A 25,226-nucleotide genomic window follows, 5' to 3' on the forward strand; every position below is an offset into this window, starting at 1 on the left:
CCTACGCATCAGGCAAAAACTCCTCACCCTCGGCTTCAAGGCTCTCCATCACCTCACCACCTCCTACCTCACCTCCCTTCTCTCCTTCTACAGCCAGCCCGCACCCTCCACTCCTTTGCCACTAATCTCCTCACTGTGCCTCATTCTCGCCTGTCCCGTCGTCAATCCCTGGCCCACATCATTCCCCCTGGCCTGGAATGCCCTCCCTCCGCACATCTGCCAAGCTAGCTCTCTTCCTCCCTTCAAAGCCCTACTGAGAGCTCACCTCCTCCAGGAGCCCTTCCCAGACTGGGCCCCTCCTTCCTCTCCCCCTCCTCCCCTTCCCCATCCCCCCCACCTTACCTCCTTCCCCTCCTCACAGCACCTGTATATATGTATATATGTTTGTACGTATTTATTACTCCATTTATTTTATTTGTACATATTTACTCTATTTATTTTATTTTGTTAATATGTTTTGTTGTCTGTCTCCCCCTTCTAGACTGTGAGCCCGCTGTTGGGTAGGGACCGTCTCTATATGTTGCCAACTTGTACTTCCCAAGCACTTAGTACAGGTGCTCTGCACACAGTAAGTGCTCAATAAATACAATTGAATGAATGAATGAATGAATTGACTTCAAGAGACAGGGAAGGTTGGGGGGTGATACAACACAGATACATACATGGCTCAGGGGCCACAGCATACGTACACATGAGAGGTTAATTCATGGCTACGGCCAGAGCCCGGAAAGCCCATTACTGCTCTGGCTGCTACGGGAGAGCCCAGAAAGTCCTTTCCCATGATGGCACAAAAAAGGAAAGTCCATTCTTACTATGGCCATTATGGGAAGGACCAGACAGTCCACTTCCACTGCAACCCCAATGAGACAGCCCAGAAAGGTCATCGCTACTCTGGCAGAGACCAAAAGGTCAATTCTTGCTCTGGCCACTATGGGAGAGTCCAGAAAGTCCATTTTGTGACTACAGAGATGGCCCCTGTCACCCAGTTCAGTCCTACAAAATTCTTCCTAAGACAAAGGCTATTTTACAGCAAACCCCTCTGTTACAAGCACCACCTCCTCTATGGGCTCAAGCCTAAACTGCGGAAGAACTGGTGCTGGAGACCAAGTCCTGTTTTCTGAGCTTTTATATACCGACTTTTATGCATAATAACAATAATTGTGAATTTTTTTAAGTGCTATGTGCCAAGCACTGCACTATGCGCTAGGGTAGAGACAAGTTAATCAGGTCCCACATGGAGTTAACAGTCTAATTAGGCAGGAGAACAGGTACTGAATCCCCATTTTGCAGACGAGGGAACTGAAGCACAGAGAAGTTAAGTGACTTGGCCAAGGTCATGGCCATGCTGCTTCTCTAGTGCTCATCCTCAGCATTTATGTATAAACATTTATTCAAATGTGCATTTTGATTACTGTGTCCCTCAGAGTATATATGCTCCTTAGAGTGCAGGGGATAGATCATTTGCTTGTTTTGTGCTTCCCAAGCATTTAGTACAGTGTATTGTCTCCAATAGGTGCTCAATAAATACTACTACTACTTCAGTCAGTCAGTCAGTTGTACTTATTGAGTGCTTACTGTGTGCAGAGTATTGTACTAAGTGCCTGGCAGAATACAATATAACAATAAACAGACACGTTGCCTACAACTGGCTTACAGTCTAGAGTGGGAGACAAACATTCATATTAATTTAATTATTCATATGAATAAATTATATGTATAAATTATAGCTATATACATAAATGCTCTGGGGTTGGGTTGGGGGGTGAATAAAGGGAGAAATATTATTATTATTATTATTATTATTATTAAAGGGAGCAAGTCAGGGCTATGCAGAAGGGAGTGGGAGAAGAAGAAAGGAGGGCATAAACAGGGAAGACCTCTTGGAGATGATGTGCCTTCAATAAGGCTTTGAAGTGGGAGAGAATAATTGTCTGTCAGAAAAGAGGAGGGAGGGCATTCCAAGCCAGTGGAATGAGCAAGAGATTGGTGGCGAAATAGACGAGATCAAGGTACAGTGGGAAGGTCAGCATTAGAGGAGCAAAGTGTGCAGGGTGGGTTATAGTAGGAGAGTCGGGAAGTACTTCTTCCTATGGCTAGCATAAGAGTTCCCTAAGAGTGGGACAAGTCCTCACTGTGGGTCAACAGAGGTTTCTTGAGAAGGTTTGGGGTTCTTGGGTAAAGGCACAGTTGAAATCTCTGTTCTGAGACTCCAGAAAAGTTGGTAAATGGGACCCAGAAGTAACCATGTAAATCTGGATTTTCAGGACAGCCTCCTGAGGCTTTGACCTTAGACTCATTCATTCAGTTCATTCATTCAATCGTTTTTATCGAGCGCTTACTGTGTGCAGAGCACTGTACTAAGCACTTGGGAAAGTACAATATAGCAATAGAGAGAGACTATCACTGCCCACCATGAGCTCACAATCTGGGGGTGGGGGGAGACAGACATCACAACAAGTAAACGGACATCATTATAAATAAATACAGTTTTATTTTTCAGAGAAGCAGCATGGCTCAGTGGCAAGAGCCCGGGCTTGGGAGTCAGAGATCATAGGTTCTAATCCCGCCTCCGCCACTTGTCAGCTGTGTAACTTTGGGCAAGTCACTTAACTTCTCTGTGCCTCATTTCTCTCATCTGTAAAATGGGGATTAAGACTGTGAGCCCCATGTGGGACAACCTGATCACCTTGTATCCCCCCAGCGCTTAGAACAGTGCTTAGCATATTAGTAAGTGCTTCACAAATACCATCATCATTATTATTATTATTCTCTGTGCCTCAGTTCCCTCATCTGTAAAATGGGGATTGTGAGCCCCACGTGGGTCAACCTTGATTACCATGTATCCTCCCCAGTGCTCAGAACAGTGCTTGGCACATAGTAAGTGCTTAACAAATACCAACATTATTATTAAGATGATGGAAATATGAAGGAGCATCAATCTAATCCAATCAATCAATGGTATTTCTTATCACTGTCATCATCATCAATGGTATTTGAGTGCTTACAGGGTGCAGACCACTATACTAAGGGCACAACAACAGAGGCGGTAGACACAATATACATATACATAATTTATTTATATTAATGTCTATATCCCACTCAGGACTGTCAGCTTGTTGTGGGCAGGGCATGTGTCTCTTACAAAGTTGTGTTGTACTCTCCCAAACACTTAGTACAGCTCTCTGCAAACGATAAGTGCTCAATAAATGCAAATGACTGAGTGGCTCCAGATCAAACCAGAGCCTAGCTGGCCTCCCAGAATGGGTCTAACTCTGGGCCTCAAGGCTACCCCATCTCTAAAATGGGGATTAAGACAGTAAACCACATGTGGGACAGGGATTGTGTCCAACCCGATTGTCTTGTGCATACCCCAGCGCTTAACAAATACCATAAAAAAAAGAAGAGGCACTCCAGAAACATTCATTTCTGCATGCTCACAGTAGCTGTGTTCTTAAAGAACCTCGGGTTATGAGAAAGTCACATTTTACTGATAAGGGAGTCTCGTTGACATATATTAAGTGCTTACTCTTCATCCGGGCACTGTCCCAAGGCCCAGTTCAGACCAAGTCCCGATGCCACGTGGGGCTCCCGTGTAAGAGGTAGGGAGAGAAGTTATTCTCATTTTAAAGATGACAGAATGAGGCACAAAGATTACACATCAGGTCTAAGGTCACCCAGCATGTCAGGGGCCAGAGCTGTGACTGGAACCTGGGTTCCCTGGCTCCCCATCCCAGCTCCTTCCAATGGGCCACACTGGTTTAGCCAATTTAGTTTCTGAAGACTCTTTAGACATGGATAATCCAAGACTAGGCCAATCACTTGGTGCTCTCTTTCAGCCTCTCTCCAGAGCTGATTGGAAACAGACATAATAACAATAATAACAATTATGTTTGTTAAGCACTTACTATGTGTTAAGCACTGTAATAAGTGCTGGAGTATACCTAGTATATATGGCTGAGAAAGAGTCTCTGCCCCATATAATAATAATAATAATAATGATGGCATTTGTTAAGCGCTTACTATGTGCAAAGCACTGTTCTAAGCGCTGCGGAGGATACAAGGTGATCAGGTTGTCCCACATGGGGCTCACAGTTATCATCCCCATTTTACAGATGAGGTAACTGAGGCTCCAAGAAGTTAAGTGACTTGCCCAAGGTCACACAGCAGACACGTGGTGGAGCCAGGGTTCGAACCCATGACCTCTGGCTCCAAAGCCCATGCTCTTTCCACTGAGCCACGCTACTTCTCCAGGGGCAAACAGTCTAAGTAGGAGGGAGAACTGGCACTGAATCCCCATTTTACAGATGAAGAAACTGAAACCAGAGAAGTGAAATGATTTATCCAAGGTCACACAGCAGGCAAGTGGCAGAGCCAAGATTAGAACCCAGGTCCTCTGTCTCCCAGGCCCGTGCTCTTTCCACTAGGCCCTGCTGCTTCCGACTGACCTGACTCCAGGATACAGCTGCAGGATGCTGTTTTCTAGTCTACATTCCATGGAATGACAGGAATTGTGCGGGCAGTTGAATGGAGGGTGAAGAGGAGCAGCTCAATCTGAATTCCCTCACCCCTTCCGCTAATAGCATACAACATTGTGTGTAATAAACGACACGGGTGCACGAGGAAGAGAAGCAGCAAGGCCTAGCAGATAGAGCACAGGCCTGGAAGTTGCAAAGACCTGGGTTCTAATCCTGACTCCCCTTTCTGCTGTGTAACCTTGGATAAGTCACTTCACTTCTCTGGGCCTCAGCTACCCCATCTGTAAAATGGAGATTAACACAGTAAACCACATGTGGGACAGGGACTGTGCCCAACCTGATTATCTCGTGTATACCCCAGCGCTTAACAAATACCATTAAAAAAAAAAAAAAGAAGAGGCACTTCAGAAATATTCATTTCTGCATGCTCACAGTAGCTGTGTTCTTAAAGAGCCTCGGGTTATGGGAAAGTCACATTTTACTGATAGTGGAGTCTTATCGACAGATGAGCCCCAGACTAGTCATGAAGACTCTGGAGAGGGAGCCTGCACAAAGGAAATGATCCTGGGGTGGGTGGTTTTAAACAGCACCATTCTCACTCTCCTCCCTCTGCCGGTTGTGTTCCCACTGGAGTAGTGGGTGTAGCATGTGAGCAAAGTACACTGCAAAGGGCCCACAAGAAATTTTCACACGAAGTGAGTGTGGCATAGTACCAAAGCTGGGCCACGGGCCCATAGCCAAACAAACGGTTGCCAGGGTGGCCACGTGGATAGCCGCAGCAATTCTCATCAGCCTCCTTAGCCAACTCTTTCAAGATTCCTGCCATAAACCACCCTGGGTGCTTCTTCAGTGGGAAAACATCATCACTACTGGCACAGACCCAGCAGACACTCCCTAATTTCCCACTGTTTCACCCCCTCCAGTGCGGTGAGATGACTCACCTTTTGACTGAAAATAAATTAATGGGTTAAGAAGGTAGGAAGTTGAAGTTGGAAGACTTCATCATGACCAACATTTTCCTTTACTAATTCCTATACTATTGTTACACTCACCACAAGCCACACCCATGCCACTCATTGTTATTTTCCTTCAAAGTTGCCAGTACCCAAAGAAAGACAAAATTCAGTTCAGTAAGACTGAGACAGGGGCTGGGAGCATAGCAGCATCACACCTTGACTGACATGATGGGCTTGTCTATTTCTACCTATACTAAATCTACTAAGTCGTTCTAGTGTAACACGATTCCCGTTGTTGTGGAAACAACATTCCCTAATTCTTTCATCACATTCCAGCCAAATTGTGAAATCTGAACACATGTTACAGCAGAAATGACTGAATAACCAAATGAGGGCAGGAAAGGGATCAGCCAATTCTGCAACTATCAGCACCTCCCAGTCCAGGCCTCCAGTTCATGGAGGTTAATTAGGAGGGAGGGGACTTTGTGTCATAAGGAAAACCATATATCGACAACATCTGATCTTTACTCCGCAGGCTTCAGTGATCCAGGCAAGGAATAAGACCAGTCAAAGGAGTCCATGCAGTTGACTCCCAGCAGCCAAAGTGCCCTCAGAGACATCAACAATGTGGGAATGGTTGAACTGGAGAATTTGGTCTCAAAGCCTTCAAATTCCAGCTAGGAGGCTTCCGTTGCATTCCCTTGGGTGACTTTAGAGTTTTGAGCTCATTAACTTTACAATAACCATCTGTAGGCGTCCAGGCTATAAATAGGGAACAGAAATTATGCTTTTGCAAGCTGGAAATTAGCCAATTTAGTCAAGTTGTTCTCCCCTCTTCTCTTGCTTCTGACTGGGCTTCCAATTACCTTAGGAGCTTCACTAGGTTACATCAGCATTAGATCCAGCAACTAATAACACAGAATAGATAATCAGCGAGGCGGAAATGCAAGGTTATTGAATCTTTGACCTGTTTTGTTAACCAGCGGTAGTAACGGTAATGGGTTTCAGTGGGTGTGTGACAAGAACTGAAGTTTTTGAGAGAGGAATTTGTGAGAGTAGGAGACCCTGGGTAATCTGCTCTGAGCCATCCCCATCCCTGAAGCATCTTCCCCATTCCACACCAGAGTGCTGGAGTTTGGGTTCTTGTCAGTTCTCCTAAGCACACCCAGGTCTTTCCTATGATCCAGGGGCTGTGTCCTGGCAGAAGCCACGTTAAAGGAAAACTTTTTTTATGGTAATTGTTAAGTGCCTATTATGTAGCAGGCACTGTAGTAAGTGCTGGGGTAGATACAAGCTAATATGGTTGGCCTCAGTTCACGGATACACAGTCTTAATCCCCATTTTAAAGATGAGGTAACTCAGAACCAGAGAAGTGAAATGACTTGCCCAAGGTCACACAGCACATAAGCGACTGAGCCGGGATTAGAATCCTGGACCTTCTGACCCCCAGGCCTGTGCTCTTTCTACTGGCCAAGCTGCTTCTTCATTACACATTGTGTTGTAAGGCTCTCCTCAGGTTCGATGCTTTCCTGCACAAAGCCATTTCTTCCGAAACTGCATTATGCTGCATCCAGACAGATGAGTCCTGTTGGAAGAACCCTCCTTAATCCTGCCACTGTATCGTAGCCAATAGCATGCCCTACACGGGTTTAGGAGTCAGAGGTCGTGGGTTCTAATCCCAGTTCCGCCACTCGTCTGCTGTGTGACCTTGGGCAAGTCACTTAACTTCTCTGTAACTCAGTTATCTCACCTGTAAAATGGGGATTGAGACTGAGCCCCACGTGGGACAACCTGACTACTGTGTATTTACCCCAGCGCTTAGAACAGTGCTTGGCACATAGTAAGCGCTTAAATACCATCACTATTATTACTGGCAGAACTAAGTGTACTCTGACATCAGGCAGATCTGACTAGGGTGGCCCTGGAGAAGACCGCTGCTCCCCAGGAAAGTTCAGCTGAAGCATAAGGGGACCACCAAGTCCAGAGAAAGAGGATAGAGATGTCCTGAAGGTCCCTGGATGTCCTAGAAGGAGGGGAGGGAGCAGCTGGTGGTTACAATCCGTACACTCCAGTTGGTAAAAGGGTGAAATATGGCCCCTTCAGGGTGCCCTAGAATAAAAATAATGGTGGTATTTGTTAAGCTTTTATTCTACACCAAGCACCGCGCTTAGCACTGGGGTAGAAGCAATGCAAGAAAATCAGACACGGTCCTTATCTGAAGTGGGGCTTACAGACAAAGAAGTCTGAGGCCAGGGCCCTGTTTCAATGCCGCCTTGTCTCTTCTTCATAATAATAATAACAATAACAATAACAATAATAATAATGATATAATGGCACTTGTTAAGCACTTACTACGTCAAGGACTGTTCTAAGCGGGGATAGGTACAAGCTAATAAGGTTGGACACAGTCCCTGTTCCACATGAGGCTCACAGTCGAAGTAGGAGGGAGTAGGATTTAATCCCCATTTTCTAGATGAGGAAACTGAAGCACAGAGAATTGAAGTGACATGCTCAAGGTCCCACAGCACAGGTCAATGGCAACCTCATCTTTCCTGATCATCTCAGATAATTTAAGGTGATTCTGAACGGCACTGTATTGGTCAACCGCTCCTAGAATCGTGTCACTGACAAGGCCCTTATATTCATCCCAGGATCCTTAAAAAGATCTGAGACCCTTAATGCTTTACATTTAGAGACACCATAACTGTTTTAGGTTTTGCTAAGCAGGGAAGAAGGAAAGAGTAAAGTCCTACATTTTTGTAACAACTATTCCATCCAGTGCCCTCAGGGCTGTTGCATTTGTCTTTTGAACATGGTTATTTGAGGATGAGAATGTTTGGGTTTTTCTCTTGCAGGGCATCCTCATTTAAAAGAAAATCTTATTGTTAGGCTAGGATTCCATAGGACCAAAAACATTTTTGTGGGAATATCCCACAGGTCTTAAAGACCCTTTCTCTGGCTCAAGGACCATGGTTTAAGGGCTATCCCTTAGAGGTGAGATACTCCTGCAACTCCTATAATCTCCAGTGGCTTTGCCTACCTGATGAAGAGGGTGATACCCTGGAACGATTAGAGTCTTTTCTTAAAGTATTAAGGAAAGATTCCCTTTTGGTGCACTGATAGCATAGCCAAATGAGGGACTTACAGGCCAGAAGTGAGTTATTGGTTGGGTATAGACCGGAAAACCACTTTTCTGGATCAAGTTGCCTTTAATGAAGGGTCAAGATCTGTATTCTTCATACCTATGGTTTTTCCTGGTTACTGGTTATAAAATACCTACTGTTCACAGAATCATTTTTGCATATCCTGTTGTACAATTCCACTTTCTCAAAGATCCAGGGACTTCTCTACTGGTGAACCAAGTCCTCTTGACATGAGGTCTTTGAGCTTTTACAAAATTGGTTTAATACATATGACTTTCTGACAATATTATTAAGTGTACCAAATTTTAGCTAAGCAAATTACATCAAAAACCCAATATCTTTAGAGCCGAATGGAGTAGGGCCGTAGAAATCATACTTGATAAGTAAATGGAAAAAAATAAATCAGGAAAATAATGGATGGCAATTAGGCTGCTCATCAGCTGCCTTTAATTAAAAGTGATATCAGTGCCCTACAATATAATAAAAACCCAAGTTCAGTGTCATTGTCATTTCCGTGACCCCTTGCACAGATGTTTTCTATACCCTGGATCTCAGAATGTAAAATACAAACCCTCAGCCTTTTCCTGTCAAGAGAATATTAACTGTGCAAATTTCCTTTAAATACCTAATCCAGAGACTTTGAGGCAGGCTGGGCAGCGACCCCAGTCATCCTTCATTTAGCACCACAACCCATGGAAGCCCAAGGCAGCTGTGCTTACTGATATTGACATATTCTAAGGGTGTTAAGGCAGCAGTTACTTTCTGACACTACTGAGCTGCTTTTGCCTGGGCTTCCTGACCTAAGCTCTAGACTGTAAGCTTGTTATGGGCAGGGAATGTGCCTATCTACTATTATTCTTCTACTCTCCCAAATGCTTAGTACAGTGGTTTGCACACAATAAGCACTCAATAAATACAACTGAATTGAATAAAAAAAAACTTCAGAGAGCTCAGTAAGGGACAGAGCAGCCAGAGCATGGCTCAGTGGAAACAGCCCGGGCTTGGGAGTGAGAGGTCATGGGTTTGAATCCCAGCTCTGCCATGTCTGCTGTGTGACCTTGGGCAAGTCACTTAACTTCTCTGAGCCTCAGTTCCCTCATCTGTAAAATGGGGATTAAGACTGTGAGCCCCACATGGGACAACCTGATCACCTTGTATCCCCCCCAGTGCTTAGAACAGTGCTTTGCACAGAGTAAGCCCTTAACAAATGCTATCATTAATTAAGAAATCATTCTTGCTGCTGCCACCGCCACCCAGCTCCTCAGAACTCATGCAAGAAGTGACCTCCCAGTAGTCCTACAAGCAGGGAGCAGGTTCTCAGGGCCCTGAAGGGGTTGGGGGAAACGGGGGTGGGGTGGGGACATATGTGTTTGTGTGTGTGTGTGTGTGTGTTTGAGTGAGATGGCCTGATAGTTCAGAAGTACACACATAATGGGTTTGGGGAGGGAGTGGAAAGGGAAAAGGGAAGAGGCAGGTGGATGTGAAACCTTGAGACCCAATTATTAAACAGAAGGACTAGTTGTTTCCAGGGTTAGGGATAGCATTGAATTAAAGAAGGTAAGTTTGCATGGAGGGCCTGGGATGATCATTTCTTAAAAACCTACAATGTTCAGTCCCTGGGAAAATGTAAAGGAAAGAAAAGCCTAGTAGTGTGCTACTGGAAATTACTTCTCAGAGTCCACTTTTCTAATTAAGATAAGCTGTCATGGACTGATGGCCTGAATCTAAGAATTTCATTGATTTAGGAGGGCTATCAGGTACACCCACATCCTATATGCTAATATAAACTCAATGAGCAATGCAGAATTCAGTCTGGTGAGTGATCCTACAGGTCCCTTCTTGTCTTCATTCTTGCTGTAACATGCAAGCTCCAGGGAATTCTAATTCTTTCTTGATTACACTCACCTCTTTTTAATCTCTCCCAAAAGACCAACTGGTCTAGACCCCTGCCTTACACAGGGGACTGACAAAATCAACCAGGACCCATGTATTCCTCTTGCTGACAACCAAGAAGTCCTTCCATATTTCCAACCAAAATTTATACTGTTCCAATGTTCCTATTTTCTGGTTTCATTCAATCATACTTATTTATTCATAATATACACTGGACACCGCAGATGGTGCTCTCTAGACTGTGAGTTCACTGTGGGCCGGCAACGAGTCTAATATCTCCGTAACATTATATTCTCCCAAACACTCAGTACAGTGCACCTGCACACAATTGGAACTCAATAAATATCATGGATTGATTGACTGTCTGCAGGGCACCATACTAGGTGCTTAAGAAGTGTTTAGGTCTCTGCCTTTGAGGAGCTTATACTCTAATGTGGGAGACTGGCAAATTGTTTAGGTACAACGGGAGTGTGAGGAAAAATAGATACCACTGGCAATAACCAAAGTATGGAAAAATGAATGAATAAATGGAGTATGTAAATCAATTTATAAATAAATGCTAAGACTGGCAGCTGGGATGACAACATAACCAGGGGTGATGGAAATTAGTTGGGCAGAGCCCCCTGAAAGAGGTTTTTTGGGGGCAGGGCCTTGAAGTTCTTCCTTGAGGGCATTCCTTCTCTCCTGGAATCCGGCCAGCAGCTTGTCCTGGGCCTCTTTCCTCTATCCAACTGCACATTCCCAGCCCACCCACAGGAAATGCTGTGAACAACTAGATTTTAAGGAGGTAGAAGTAGGCATGAGGGGAAGGGAGTTCCAAGAAGGAGGAAGGATGTGAGCAATGGCTCAGAGAGGACAGTGAGGTACAGTAAGTTTAGCCTGGGAGGAGCAAGAGTGTGAGTTGGGGTATGTGAACAGGTTTAATCCACTATGTTGATGGAGAATAACTTGACAGTATTTTCCTCATTAAAAATCCCACACATCCTTGAAGATAGTCATTAAAGTCACTAAATGAGGAAAAAACAAGGCTCTTCCTTCTACACTTATGTGAAAAGCTTACAGTCTAGAGGAGAAATGAAATGTGATTTGTCTCACCTATTCCTAACAGCTCTTCCTTTCTCCTTACCTACTCCTTTTCTCCTTCTTGGTTCTTGCTCTTCTTCCCTTCTACCCCAGAAGTGCCCTGTTTTCTCCTCCTATTTCAGCTCTGTTGATACTTTCTCTCTGGGTTTCTCTATAATAATTTAGATACTACTTGGGGCCAACATTTTAATTTGTTTTACTGCATATATGGTGCCTCCTGCAAAACAGCTGTTTAATGACCCTTGAGGGTAGGAATAATTGTCCAGCAACTCTGTTGTACTGTACTCTCCCAAGAACTTAATATGGTGCTCTGCACTCAGTAAGCACTCAAGAAAATCCATTGAATGACCGTGATCCTAGAACAGTAAAGACCCTCTACTCCCTCAAAGTGCAAGGAAAGTAGATATGTTTGCTCTCTTTAGAGCATGACAGGAACGAATATGGCCCTAAGCTCCATCTGTAAACCACTGCCTCAGAATTACCCACTGGTTGGATCTGATGTCTGGGGGAGAAAAGCGCAGGCTGTTCTATCCAGCAAAGTAGCCTGTGTTAGTAAACAACTATGAGTGACTCATCTCAAAAATGAAACTCTCTCCCTAACCAGCTTCTTGCACACACATATACACGATCCCCTGGCTCCCACAGTCAATCCCAGGAGCACAGAAGTTGATAATAATAATAATAATAATAATAATAATATGTTTTATGGAGCACCTACTATGGGCCAAGCAAAAACTCTGTGGATACACACACCAGAATGACTTTCTGACAGAAGATGGGATGTTCTGAAGAGGGTGTGTCCATGGAGTCACTAAGGGTTGGAAATGACTTGATGGCATTTGAAGAAGATGAAGATGGGTATTTCTGTACTAAGCGCTGGGATAAGTACAAGATTGGGTTGGACACAGTCCCTGTCCCACACTGGGCTCACAATCTAAAGGAGAGGGAGAATTCATTCATTCTTTCAATTGTATTTATTAAGCACTTACTGTGTGCAGAGCACTGTACTAAGCGCTTGGGAAAGTACAACAATCAACAGTGACAGTCCCTGCCCACAGTGAGCTCACAGCCTCGGGGGAGGGGAAGAAGGGGTAGGGAGCACGAGGAACAGCCAGCAATACAAATAAATAAAATTACAGATAAATATGTAAGTGCTGAGGGGCTTGGGGAGAGGAAAGGGAACGAGTCAGGGTGACGCAGAAGGGAATGGGAGAACAGATAGTCCCCACTTTACAGACGATGAAACAGGCACAAAGAAGTTGAGTGACTTGCCCAAGGTCACATAGGAGGCAAGTGTCAGAGTTGGGAAAAGAAGCCAGGTCCCCTGATTCTCAGGCCCAAGATCCTTCCACAGGACCACACTGCTAGGCAGAGGGAGAGAGTGGGAAATAATCCAGAAAGATAGATTAGGGTGCAAAACTGTGGAAACTGTCGAAGTAAATGGATGGGCAGACTGGTAACATGAAGTTGGACAGTAGAAAAGAGGCCCAGGACAGGCTACTAGCCATACTAGCCAGGCTTCAGCGGAGGGATGCACTCTTAAAGGAGGGGCGGGGGGGAGAAGGAGGGGCAGACCAAGTCAGATCGATTTTTAATGAGAGGACATTTTGAAAGGTGGATCCAGAAGGGTCAGAATGGGCATCACTGTCCCTTCTCTTCACTGAAAGCGATAGATGGGAGTTGGAAAAGACACCTAGCTGAAGGGCAAAGTCTTTGGCAGTGAACTTTCCCTTCCCTTCCTGGTTTGTTTGTTTTTTTTTTGTGGGGGGGAGGCTAAATTCATTCATTCAATCATATTTATTAAGCGCTTACCGTGTGCAGAGCACTGTACTAAGCCCTTGGGAAAGTACAATACAACAATAAAGAGTGTCAATCCCTGTCCACAACACGCTCACAAGCTAGAGGTGGGGGGACAGACATCAATACAGATAAACACACATTAATACAAATAAATAAAATTATAGATCTATACATAAGTGCTTTGGGGCTGGGAGGGGGGTGGAGCAAAGGGAGCAAGTCAGGGCAACAAAGAAGGGAGTGGGAGATGAGGCTGGGTTGGAGGAGGAGGAGGGTCGTGAAAAGTGAGTATAATAACTGCCTGCGGACATCATGATAGGCGGCCATACGTTGCCTATCAAAGAGCTTGAAAGCCTGCACAATTCCAAGAATGTGTTCCTCACTGAAGGATAGGAAATAATTAGGAGCCTAGGACAAACTGAGCATAAAAAGTTAATTTAATTTGCTTTATAGTAAAACTATTTGCATTCCTCTGTGGCCATATTTTGAACTGGAATTTTGTAAGCAGCTGTTGCAAAACTATGATTGTGTTTAACATTTAAGGAATAAGTTACAAAATGACCAACTCCTTCCATGTAAAAATGTTTTGTGGCAGAAGCTTGAAGTTGTTTTTTTTTTCTACAAATGTTTCATAAACATGTTTACCAAGTAGGCCCGCTCACATAAGTGGGTTGAATAACTCTTGAAAGTTAAGATTCCAGAGTTCTCATTCACAGACCAAATACGGCCCCAAAAATCAAATAAAAAAATCTGGGTTATGCTAGGAGCCCGCTATCGACAGTTTCGGATAAAAATACCTGACACTTCAAAATTGGATAACTATAACTGGAAAGAGAAAAAGCGTCTCAGGCTTTAATCTCGATCCAACCTTTTCTAAATGGTGGATTAACTAAGATCTTCCTTCTTCCACACCCTGGGTTATTTTTATTCAGCTCTAACAAAGGCAAGGAGGGAGGAGGAGGGAGGAATCATCTGACTGATTCCTAGGACTCCCTGGGATGAGGACAAGCCAAGATGCTTGGGCCAACAAGGAAACAACTAAACAAATGGCTGTTGGCCTCTGCTGCTACAAGCAATGAGTCTCAGAGTCAGACTTGGGATAAGAGAAGATGAAAATGGTAGTGCAGGTGGGGAAGGGAAGGAGGGAGCAGCTGTTGGCTAGATACCTTCTTCTTGCTTCAGGACTTATGTCTTCCCTTTGCAGGATCCTATGCATGGGCCTAATTTGATCTGAGACTAAACTGTAAACTCGCTGTGGGCTGGAAACGTGTCTACTAATTCTGTTGTACTGTACACTCCCAAGCACGTAGTACAGTAACTGCTTAATAAACCCTGAGAAAGAGCATGGCCTAGTGAATAAAGCACGGGCCTGGGAGACAGAAGGACTTGGGTTCTAATCCCGGCTCTGCCACTTGTCTGCTGTGTGATCTTGGGCAAGTCACTTCACTTCTCTGTGCCTGTAAATTGGGGATTGAGACTGTGAGCTCCACAGGGGACAGGGACTGTGTCCAACCCGAGTTGCTTGTAGCCACCCCAGCGCTTAGTACAGTGCCTGGCAACTGCTTAACAAATACCATAATTATTAAGTCACTTTACTTCCCTGTGCCTCAATTACCTTCCCTATGCCTCAATGGAGATGAAGACCGAGTCCCATGTGGGGTTGTGTCCAACCGAGTCCCAGGTTGTGTCCAACCTGATCTACCTCAGTGCTTAGTACAGTACCTGGCACGTGGTAAGTGTTTAAAAAATGCCATAAAAAATAAAATAAAATAAATACCACTGATTGATTGACCGATTGATAGTACATGCTCAGAAAGAGTACAAGAAAAATACCTGTCTGTTGCCCTCAAAAAACCTTAAAAACCTTGTGGAAGTACTTGAACTCTTCCATCTCTATAATCAACCACAAGTTTTGGAAGAAAAAAAAGAGATAGATCAAAGAAGCACTGTGTTTCTTTCCTCTTTCTGAGTGGAATGAAATCTACTTTGTATCTCACCTCTCTCTGGGTGAAACACCGGGGACAACAAATAATTGGGTGAGTTCACTGCTAATATCCAGCCACAGTAGGCCAGCAATCAGGCACTGCGTGGCTCTAGTGGAGCTGCAAGGGGCAAATGCTACCGCACCACAAAGAGTGATCTCTCTCTCTCTTTCTCTCTCTCTCTCTCTCTCTCTCTCTCTCTCTCTCTCTCTCACACACACACACACACACACACACACACCCCAATTGTCTTAGATTTCAGCAATCCAAATCTTTTTCCTTGCATCTTTAGATTCTGGGCAAGGAGAGTTCCACCAGGGCTGGTAGTGGGTAGAAAGGTCTCATTTCTACCCAAGGATGCTTGAGACCCATTTCATCCTTGCCTCAGAGCCAGAAGTGGTCCCAAGCATGCTCTGGAGTCTCAGCCTCCACGTGGCAGGTAGGTTATTTTTAGCTTCCCACAAGAGAGAGCGAGGGGTACAGTTTAAGGAACACCCCTAGACTTTCATTCTGAATCAAATTGGATAGAGGTACCTCTGCTCCTCTAGTTATTCCCCAACGTTTGGTCTTTTGCACAAACATCAGGCCCAAACATTTCAGATAGGTAAGTTGCTGAACTCACATACATACAGACACACACGCGTGCACGAACACCCAGAACTTTTTTGAGGGTAAAAAAGTGGCCAAAGTATTCTTCTGGACTAAGGTGGGGTAAAATGACTTAAGTTTTGAACAAGGTAACTCAGAACATTGAGACTCTGGAGCCCTGATGAGTCTAGCAAGGCTTGGCTCACAGTGACCAAAATCTGCCCCTCTTTTGCCTTGGCCAGGGCGAACTCTTATTTTTGGTAAAATACCTGTACACAGGTGGCGGGCTGCATGTGTACAGGAACACGCTTTCACTTTCTGGGACCATAGATGCCAACTATGCCTGGGCAAACCAAGCACCACCTTTCCTTTTAAGAGGCCTTGGTTGTGGTTCAGACTCTTTGCAAGGCTTCTGCAAAAGGACCCCAGATGTTCGGTACCGAGGGCAGGTTTCCAAAGGCCTTCGTACATGGTAAGGCTGATAAAGAGACAAATTCTGCTTCCCTGCTGGCTGCTGGAGCCATGGGATCAGATAAATTGCTTTTCCCCACACCACTCAAGAATTTATTTATTCCCTTGGGTTTCTTCAGTTCCAGGAAGTACCACTAAGCCCTGCAACTAGGCAGTTCCAGAGCTAGAACCAGGCCGAGAGAAATGAGGGCAGATGGACTGGTTGTTCTTTTAAGGAAAAGAATGTGGCCCATGCCAGGCCCTGTGGCTGTCAGGGGGTTACAGTATTTCGGTTAATTTTGGGCTTCACCTATAAAACCACTGAGTCTGCCCTATGGCCACCCCACAGCTAGGACAGAGAGGGGAAAAAAATGGCCCGGGGCCAGATTGGGGCTTCTTAATCCAGTCAAGGGTCCCTAGCCATTGGGATGTGCGAGTATCCTCTGGAGAGCAGGGACCAGAGCAGGAGTGGAGATTAGGTTGGGGACCCCTGTATCCCAGGGTCCGGAATTAGATTTATCTACCCTGACTCTGAGAGTTTAACTTCCTTTTCAGTTCAGCACAGGGAAACTTCTTGGGGTCCTGTGCTCATCCGTTCACTTCAGTGGAGCTATGTTAAGGCCAGCACTACCTCACTGCTGATGCACACTCATTCAGTCAATCAATCAATCAATCAACAAAGATTATATGTATTTCTCGCCTGTCCCACCGTCGACCCCCAGCCCACATCTTTCCACTGGCCTGGAATGCCCTCCCTCCACACATCTGCCAAGCTAGCTCTCTTCCTTCAAAGCCCTACTGAGAGCTCACCTCCTCCAGGAGGCCTTCCCAGACTGAGCCCCCTTTTTCCTCTCCTCCTCCCCATCCCCCCAGGCCCTACTTCCTTCCCCTCCCCACAGCACTTGTATATATTTGTACAGATTTATTACTCTATTTTACTTGTACATATTTAGTATTCTATTTATTTTGTTAATGATGTGCATATAGCTTTAATTCTATTTGTTCTGATGATTTTGACACCTGTCTACAGGTTTTCTTTTGTTGTCTGCCTTCCCCTTCTAGACTCTGAGCCCGTTGTTGGGTAGGGACTGTCTCTATATGTTGCCGACTTGTACTTCCCAAGCGCTTAGTACAGTGCTCTGCACACAGTAAGCATTCAATAAATACAATTAAATGAATGAATTTTCCATTCTTTGAGCCATAAAATAGGGCTCATTCATTCATTCAATCGATTTTATTGAGCATTTACTGTGTGCAGTGCACTGTACTAAGCACTTGAAAGTACAATACAGCAATAAAGAGAGATACCCCGTGGCCATTGTTCAGGATGAATGAACTGGCACACGCACCAGTACAACACCCACTGTGAGCTCACTGTGGGCAGGAATGCGTCTATTTGTTGTTATATTGTACTCTTCCAAGTGCTTGGTACAGTGCTTTGCACACAGTAAGTGCTCCATAAATACGATTGAATGAATGAATAATAATAGTATTTGTTCATGCATTCATTCAAATGTATTTATTGAGTGCTTATCGTGTGCAGAGCACTGTACTAAGAGCTTGGAAAGTACAATTCAGCAATAGAGACAATCCCTACCCACAGCGGGCTTACAGTCTGGGTGGCGTGGGGGAGGGGGAGGCAGACATCAAAACAAGTAAACAGGCATCAATAGCATCAATACAAACACTATGTGCCAAGCACTGTTCTAAATGCTGGGGTAGGTACAAGGTCATCAGGTTGTCCCACGTGGGGCTCACAGTCTTAATCCCCATTTTCCAGATGAGGTAACTGAGACACAGAAAAGTGAAGGGGCTTGCCTAAGGTCACATAGCAGACAAATGGAGGAGCTGGGATTAGAACCCACGTCCTCTGACCTCCAAGCTCGGGCTCTTGCCACTAAGCCAAGCTGCTCGCTGTGGGCAGGGATTGTCTCTATCTGTTACTGAATTGTACTTTCCAAGCACTTAGAACAGTGCTCTACACACAGTAAGCGCTCAATAAATACGATTGAATGAATGAATAATAACAATGACGGTATTTGTTAAGTGCTTACTGTGTTCCCCTTCCTTCCTCTCCCCCTCGTCCCCCTCTCCATTCCCTCACGTCTTACCTCCTTCCCTTCCACACAGCACCTGTATATATGTATATATGTTTGTACATATTTATTACTCTATTTATTTATTTATTTATTTTACTTGTACATATCTATTCTATTTATTTTATTTTGTTAGTATGTTTGGTTTTGTTCTCTGTCTCCCCCTTTTAGACTGTGAGCCCACTGTTGGGTAGGGACTGTCTCTATATGTTGCCAATTTGTACTTCCCAAGCGCTTAGTACAGTGCTCTGCACATAGTAAGCGCTCAATAAATACGATTGATGATGATGATGATGCCAAGCACTGTTCTAAACTCTGGGCCCACTGGAGTAGCCGGCCCCACTTTTGCGATCTCTGCTGCAACCTTCCCCTCTGCTCGGCCCCCCGTCCGGATTGGAGAAGTTTTCTGAGAGGCTGCGGGAGACTGGCAACGAGGCCATGAGGAAAATAATAATTAATAATAATAATAATAATCATCATCATCATCCATTCAACCATTCATTCATTCAGTCGTGTTTATTGAGTCCTTACTGTGTGCAGAACACTGTATTAAGCGCTTGGAAAGTACAATTCGGCAACAGAGACGATCCTTGCCCACAGTGGGCTCACAGTCTGTTTTGTTTTGTTGTCTGTCTCCCCCTTCTAGACTGTGCACCCACTGTTGGGTAGGGACCGTCTCTATCTGTTGCCGAATTGTATTGTACTCTGCACATAGTAAGCGCTCAATAAATACGATTGAATGAATTGAACGAATGAATGCAAGAAGGGGGGAGACACATCAAAGCAAGTTAAACGGGCATCAATCACATCAATATAAACAAATAGAATTAGAGATATATATACACATCAGAACAAGTAAAACAGCCACCAATATAAATAAAACTATGGATATATACACATCAAAACAAGTAAACAGGCATTAATATAGATAAATAGAATTATAGCTATGTGCATATATACACAAGTGCTGTGGGGCCCGGAGGGGGCCTAGAGCAAAGGGAGTGAGTTGGGGCGAGTGGGGGAGGGAATCGCATTTATTGAGCACTTATCGCGTGCAGAGCACTGTACTAAGTGCTTGGAAAGTACAATACAGCAATAAAGAGAGACAATCCCTGCCCACAAGGGGCTTAAAAATGATGATGGTATTTGTTAAAGCGCTTATTAAGTGTCGAGCACAGTTCTCAGTGCTGGGGTTGATACTAGCAAAGGAGGTTGGACACGTTCCCTGTCCGGTTGGGCACAGGAAAAGGAGCCGGGACTCATTCATTCAATCTTATTTATTCAGCGCTTACTGTGTGCAGAGCACTGTACTAAGCGTTTGGAAACTACAATTCAGCAACGCAGAGAGACAATCCCTGCCCACATTCATTCAGTCGTATTTATTGAGGAGTGCTTATTCATTCATTCAATAGTAATAATAATAATGATGATGGTGATGGTATTTGGTAAGCGCTTACTATGTGTGAAGCACTGTTCTTAGCACTGGGGGGGATACAAAGTGATCAGGTTGTCCCACGTGGGGCTCACAGTCTTTATCCCCATTTTACAGATGAGGTAACTGAGGCCCAGAGAAGAAGTGACTTGCCCAAAAAGTCACATAGCTGGCAAGTGGCAGAGCCGGGATTAAAACGCATGACCTCTGACTCCCAAACCCGGGCTCTTTCCACTGAGCCACACTGCTTCCCAATCGTATTTATTGGGTGCTTACTGTGTGCAGAGCACTGCACTAAGCGCTTGGAAAGTACAAGTCGGCAACAGAGACGGTCCCTACCCAACAACGGGCTCACAGTCTAGAAGGAGCGTGGCTCTGTGGCATGAGCCCAGGCTTGGGAATCAGAGGTCATGGGTTCTAATCCAGCTCCGCCACTTGTCAGCTGTGTGACTTTGGGCAAGTCACTTCACTTCTCTGTGCCTCAGTTCCCTCATCTGTAAAATGGGGATTAAGACTGTGAGCCCCTCGTGGGACAATGTAATCACCTTGTATCCCCCCAGCACTTAGAACAGTGCTTTGCACATAGTAAGCGCTTAACAAATGCCATTATTATTATTCTCTGAGCTTCAGTTCCCTCATCTGCAAAATGGGGATGAAGGCTGTGAGCCCCACGTGGGACAATGTGATCACCTTGTATCCCCCCCAGCGCTTAGAACAGTGCTTCGCACATAGTACGCACTTAACAAATGCCATCGTTATTATTATTATTCTCTGAGCCTCAGTGACCTCATCTGTCAAATGGGGATGAAGACTGTGAGCCCCACGTGGGACAACCTAATCACCTTGTATCCCCCCCAGCGCTTAGAACAGTGCTCGGCACAAAGTAAGAGCTTCATAAATGCCATTATTATTATTATTATTCTAATAATTATTCTCTGAGTCTCAGTTCCCTCATCTGCAAAATGGGGATGAAGACTGCGAGCCCCACGTGGGACAACGTGATCACCTTGTATCTCCCCAGCGCTTAGAACAGAGCTTTGCACATAGTAAGTGCTTAACAAATGCCATTATTATTATTATTCTCTGAGCCTCAGTGACCTCATCTGCCAAATGGGGATGAAGACTGTGAGCCCCACATGGGACAACGAGATCGCCTTGAATCCCTCCGCTCCCCAGCGCTTAGAACAGTGCTCGGCACATAGTAAGCGCTTAATAAAGGCCATCGTTATTACTATTACTCTCTGAGCCTCAGTGATCTCATCTGTCAAATGGGGATGAAGACTGTGAGCCCCACGTGGGACAACGTGATCACCTTATATCCCCAGCGCTTAGAACGGAGCTTCGCACACAGTAAGCGCTTAACAAATGTCATTATTATTATTATTCTCTGAGCCTCAGTGACCTCATCTGCCAAATGGGGATATAGACTGTGAGCCCCATGTGGGACAACACGATCACCTTGTATCCCCCCGCCCCCCACTGCTTAGAACAGTGCTCAGCACATAGTAAGCGCTTCACAAAAGGCCATCATTTAGAAGGGGGAGACAGAGGAGAAAACAAGTAGGCAAGCGCAGACGCTTGAGAAGCAGCAAGGCTCAGTGGGAAGAGCACGGGCTTTGGAGTCTGAGGTCATGGGTTTGAATCCCGGCTCCGCCACATGTCTGCTGTGTGACCTTGGGCAAGTCGTTTAACTCCTCTGAGCCTCAGTTACCTTATCTGTAAAATGGGGATTAAGACCGTGAGCCCCACGTGGGATGATTTGATCACCTTATATCCCCCCCAGCGCTTAGAACAGTGCTTTGCACATAGTAAGCGCTTAACAAATGCCAGAAGCAGCGTGGCTAGAGAAGCAGCGTGACTCAGTGAAAAGAACATGGGCTTTGGAGTCAGAGGTCATAGGTTCAAACCCCAGCTCCGCCAACTGTCAGCTGTGTGACTTTGGGCAAGTCATTTAACTTCTCTGAGCCTCAGTTACCTCATCTGTAAAATGGGGATTAAGACTGTGAGCCCCCCGAGGGACAAGCTGATCACCTTGTAACCTCCCCAGCGCTTAGAACAGTGCCTTGCACATAGTAAGAGCTTAATAAACGGCATCATTATTATCATCATCATTACAGGGTGCAGGGCGCTGTACTAAGCGGGACCGTCTCTATATGTTGCCAACGTGGACTTCCCAAGCGCTTAGTACAGTGCTCTGCACACAGTAAACGCTCAATAAATACGATTGAATGAATCCCACCCCTGTCGATCGCTAGCAGCGTGGCATTAGTGGCAAGTCCTTCCCCTCCCCACAGCCCCTGTATAAATGTTTGTACAGATTTATTACTCTATTTATTTTACTTGTACATATTTACTATTCTATTTTATTTTGTTAATATGTGTTGTTTTGTTGTCTGTCTCCCCCTTCTAGACTGTGAGCCTGCTATTGGGTAGGGACCTCCTCTATACGTTACCAACTTGTCCTTCCCAAGCGCTTAGTACAGTGCTCTGCACACAGTAAGTGCTCAATAAATACGATTGAATGAATCCCAACCCGTCGATCGCTAGCAGCGTGGTTTTAGTGGCAAGTCCTTCCCCTCCCCACAGCCCCTGTATATATGTTTGTACAGATTTATTACTCTATCTATTTTACTTGTACATATTTACTATCCCATTTTATTTTGTTAATATGTGTTGTTTTGTTGTCTGCCTCCCCGTTCTAGACTGTGAGCCTGCTATTGGGTAGGGACCTCCTCTATACGTTACCAACTTGTCCTTCCCAACGCTTAGTACAGTGCTCTGCACACAGTAAGTGCTCAATAAATACGATTGAATGAATCCCAACCCGTCGATCGCTAGCAGCGTGGTTTTAGTGGCAAGTCCTTCCCCTCCCCACAGCCCCTGTATATATGTTTGTACAGATTTATTACTCTATCTATTTTACTTGTACATATTTACTATCCCATTTTATTTTGTTAATATGTGTTGTTTTGTTGTCTGCCTCCCCCTTCTAGACTGTGAGCCCGCTTTTAGACTGTGAGCCCACTGTTGGGCAGGGACTGTCTCTATATGTTGCCAACTTGTACTTCCCAAGCGCTTAGTGCAGTGCTCTGCACACTGTAAGCACTCAATAAATACGATTGATTGATTGATTGATTATTGGGTAGGGACCTTCTCTTACGTTACCAACTTGTACATCCCAAGCGCTTAGTACAGTGCTCTGCACACAGTAAGCGCTCAATAAATACGATTGATTGATTGATTGATTGACTATTCGGTAGGGACCTTCTCTATACGTTACCAACTTGTACTTCCCAAGCGCTTAGTACAGTGCTCTGCACACAGTAAGCGCTCAATAAATACGATTGATTGATTGATTGATTATTGGGTAGGGACCTTCTCTATACGTGACCAACTTGTACTTCCCAAGCGCTTAGTACAGTGTTCTGCACACAGTAAGCGCTCAATAAATACGATTGAATGAATGAATGAACGAGGCTCACAGACTCGGAGCCGCCCTGGACCGGTCCCGTGGTCCGGGGGTGCGGACTTGCTGTTCTATTTATTTTATTTGGTTAATTTGTTTTGTTGTCTGTCTCCCCCTTCGAGACTGCGAGCCCTTTGTTGGGTAGGGACCGTCTCTATATGCTGCCAACTTGGACTTCCCAGACTGAGCCCCTTCCTTCCTCTCCCCCTCTCCATCCCCCCATCTTACCTCCTTCCCTTCCCCACAGCACCTGTATATATGTTAGTACATATTTATTACTCTATTTATTTATTTATTTTACTTGTACACCTCTATTCTATTGATTTTATTTTGTTAATATGTTTGGTTTTGTTCTCTGTCTCCCCCTTCTAGACTGTGAGCCCACCGTTGGGTAGGGACCGTCTCTATATGTTGCCAACTTGTACTTCCCAAGCGCTTAGTCGTCATCATCATCATCAATCGTATTTATTGAGCGCTTACTGTGTGCAGAGCACTGCACTAAGCGCTTGGGAAGTACAGGTTGGGAACATATAGAGACAGTCCCTACCCAACGGTGGGCTCACAGTCTAAAAGGGGGAGACAGAGAACAAAACCAAACATACTAACAAAATAAAATCAATAGAATAGATATGTACAAGTAAAATAGAGTATTAAATATGTACAAACATATATACAGTGCTCTGCACACAGTAAGCGCTCAATAAATACGATTGATTGATTGTACTTCCCAAGGGCTCAGTAGAGTGCTCTGCACTCGGTGAGCGCTCAATAAGTACGATTGATTGATTGATTGATTGATTGATTGATTGTACTTCCCAAGGGTTCAGTAGAGTGCTCTGCACTCGGTGAGCGCTCAATAAGTACGATTGATTGATTGATTGTACTTATTGAGGGCTCAGTAGAGTGCTCTGCACTCGGTGAGCGCTCAATAAGTACGATTGATTGATTGATTGATTGATTGATTGTACTTCCCAAGGGCTCAGTAGAGTGCTCTGCACTCGGTGAGCGCTCAATAAGTACGATTGATTGATTGATTGATTGATTGTACTTATTGAGGGCTCAGTAGAGTGCTCTGCACTCGGTGAGCGCTCAATAAGTGCGATTGATTGATTGATTGTACTTCCCAAGGGCTCAGTAGAGTGTTCTGCACTCGGTAAGCGCTCAATAAATAGGACTGAAGGAATGGGTGAGTGTGTGGGACGCCCCCCCGGAGTGTCGTCCTCCTGTCCCGCCCCCTTACCCGCCCAGCTCGAGCAGCAAACTTCGGCGGCTGACGCCCCTGGAGGTGCGGGCGGCCCGCAGGGCGACGATTTGCGGGATTTTGAGGAGCAGACACACCAGCAGCGTGCTCCAGTTGGCCCACGCCAGCAGCATCCCCTCCATCATCCTCACTCTCTTCCTCTTCCTCCTCCTCCCTCCCCCCCGCCCCCATCCGCTCCCTCCCCCCTCCGCGCCCTCGCCACGTGGCTCAGCGGCCAGAGCCCGGGCTTGGGAGACACAGGTCGTGGGTTCGAATCCCGCCTCCGCCGCTTGGCAGCTGTGTGACCTTGGGGCAGTCACTTCACTAGGCCTCAGTTCCCTCATCTGTAAAGTGGGGATTAAGATTGTCTTTTAGACTGTGAGCCCACTGTCGGGTGGGGACCGTCTCTATATGTTGCCAACTTGGGCTTCTCAAGCGCTTAGTACAGTGCTCTGTACACAGTAAGCGCTCAATAAATACGATTGATGATGACTGTCTCTATATGTTGCCAACTTGGACTTCCCAAGCGCTTAGTACAGTGCCCTGCACACAGTAAGCACTCAATAAATACGATTGATTGATTGGTTGATTGATTGTGAGCCCCCCGTGGGACAACCTGATCACC

At 45.3% G+C, this 25,226-nt stretch overlaps 1 protein-coding gene across 1 annotated transcript in view; it reads right to left on the reverse strand.

Moving 5' to 3' along the window:
- SLC66A3 (solute carrier family 66 member 3) overlaps window positions 1-24,751 on the reverse strand; it is a 36,391-nt gene extending 11,640 nt beyond the window's left edge. The window contains exon 1 of the mRNA XM_038746875.1: window positions 24,602-24,751. Coding sequence (XP_038602803.1) covers window positions 24,602-24,747 — 146 coding nt within the window. The 5' untranslated portion in view covers window positions 24,748-24,751. The remainder of the gene's footprint in view (window positions 1-24,601) is intronic.
- Window positions 24,752-25,226: the final 475 nt, after the last annotated feature.

Source organism: Tachyglossus aculeatus, chromosome 1 (genome assembly GCF_015852505.1).
Source record: "Tachyglossus aculeatus isolate mTacAcu1 chromosome 1, mTacAcu1.pri, whole genome shotgun sequence".
Classification (NCBI taxonomy): Eukaryota; Metazoa; Chordata; class Mammalia; order Monotremata; family Tachyglossidae; genus Tachyglossus; species Tachyglossus aculeatus.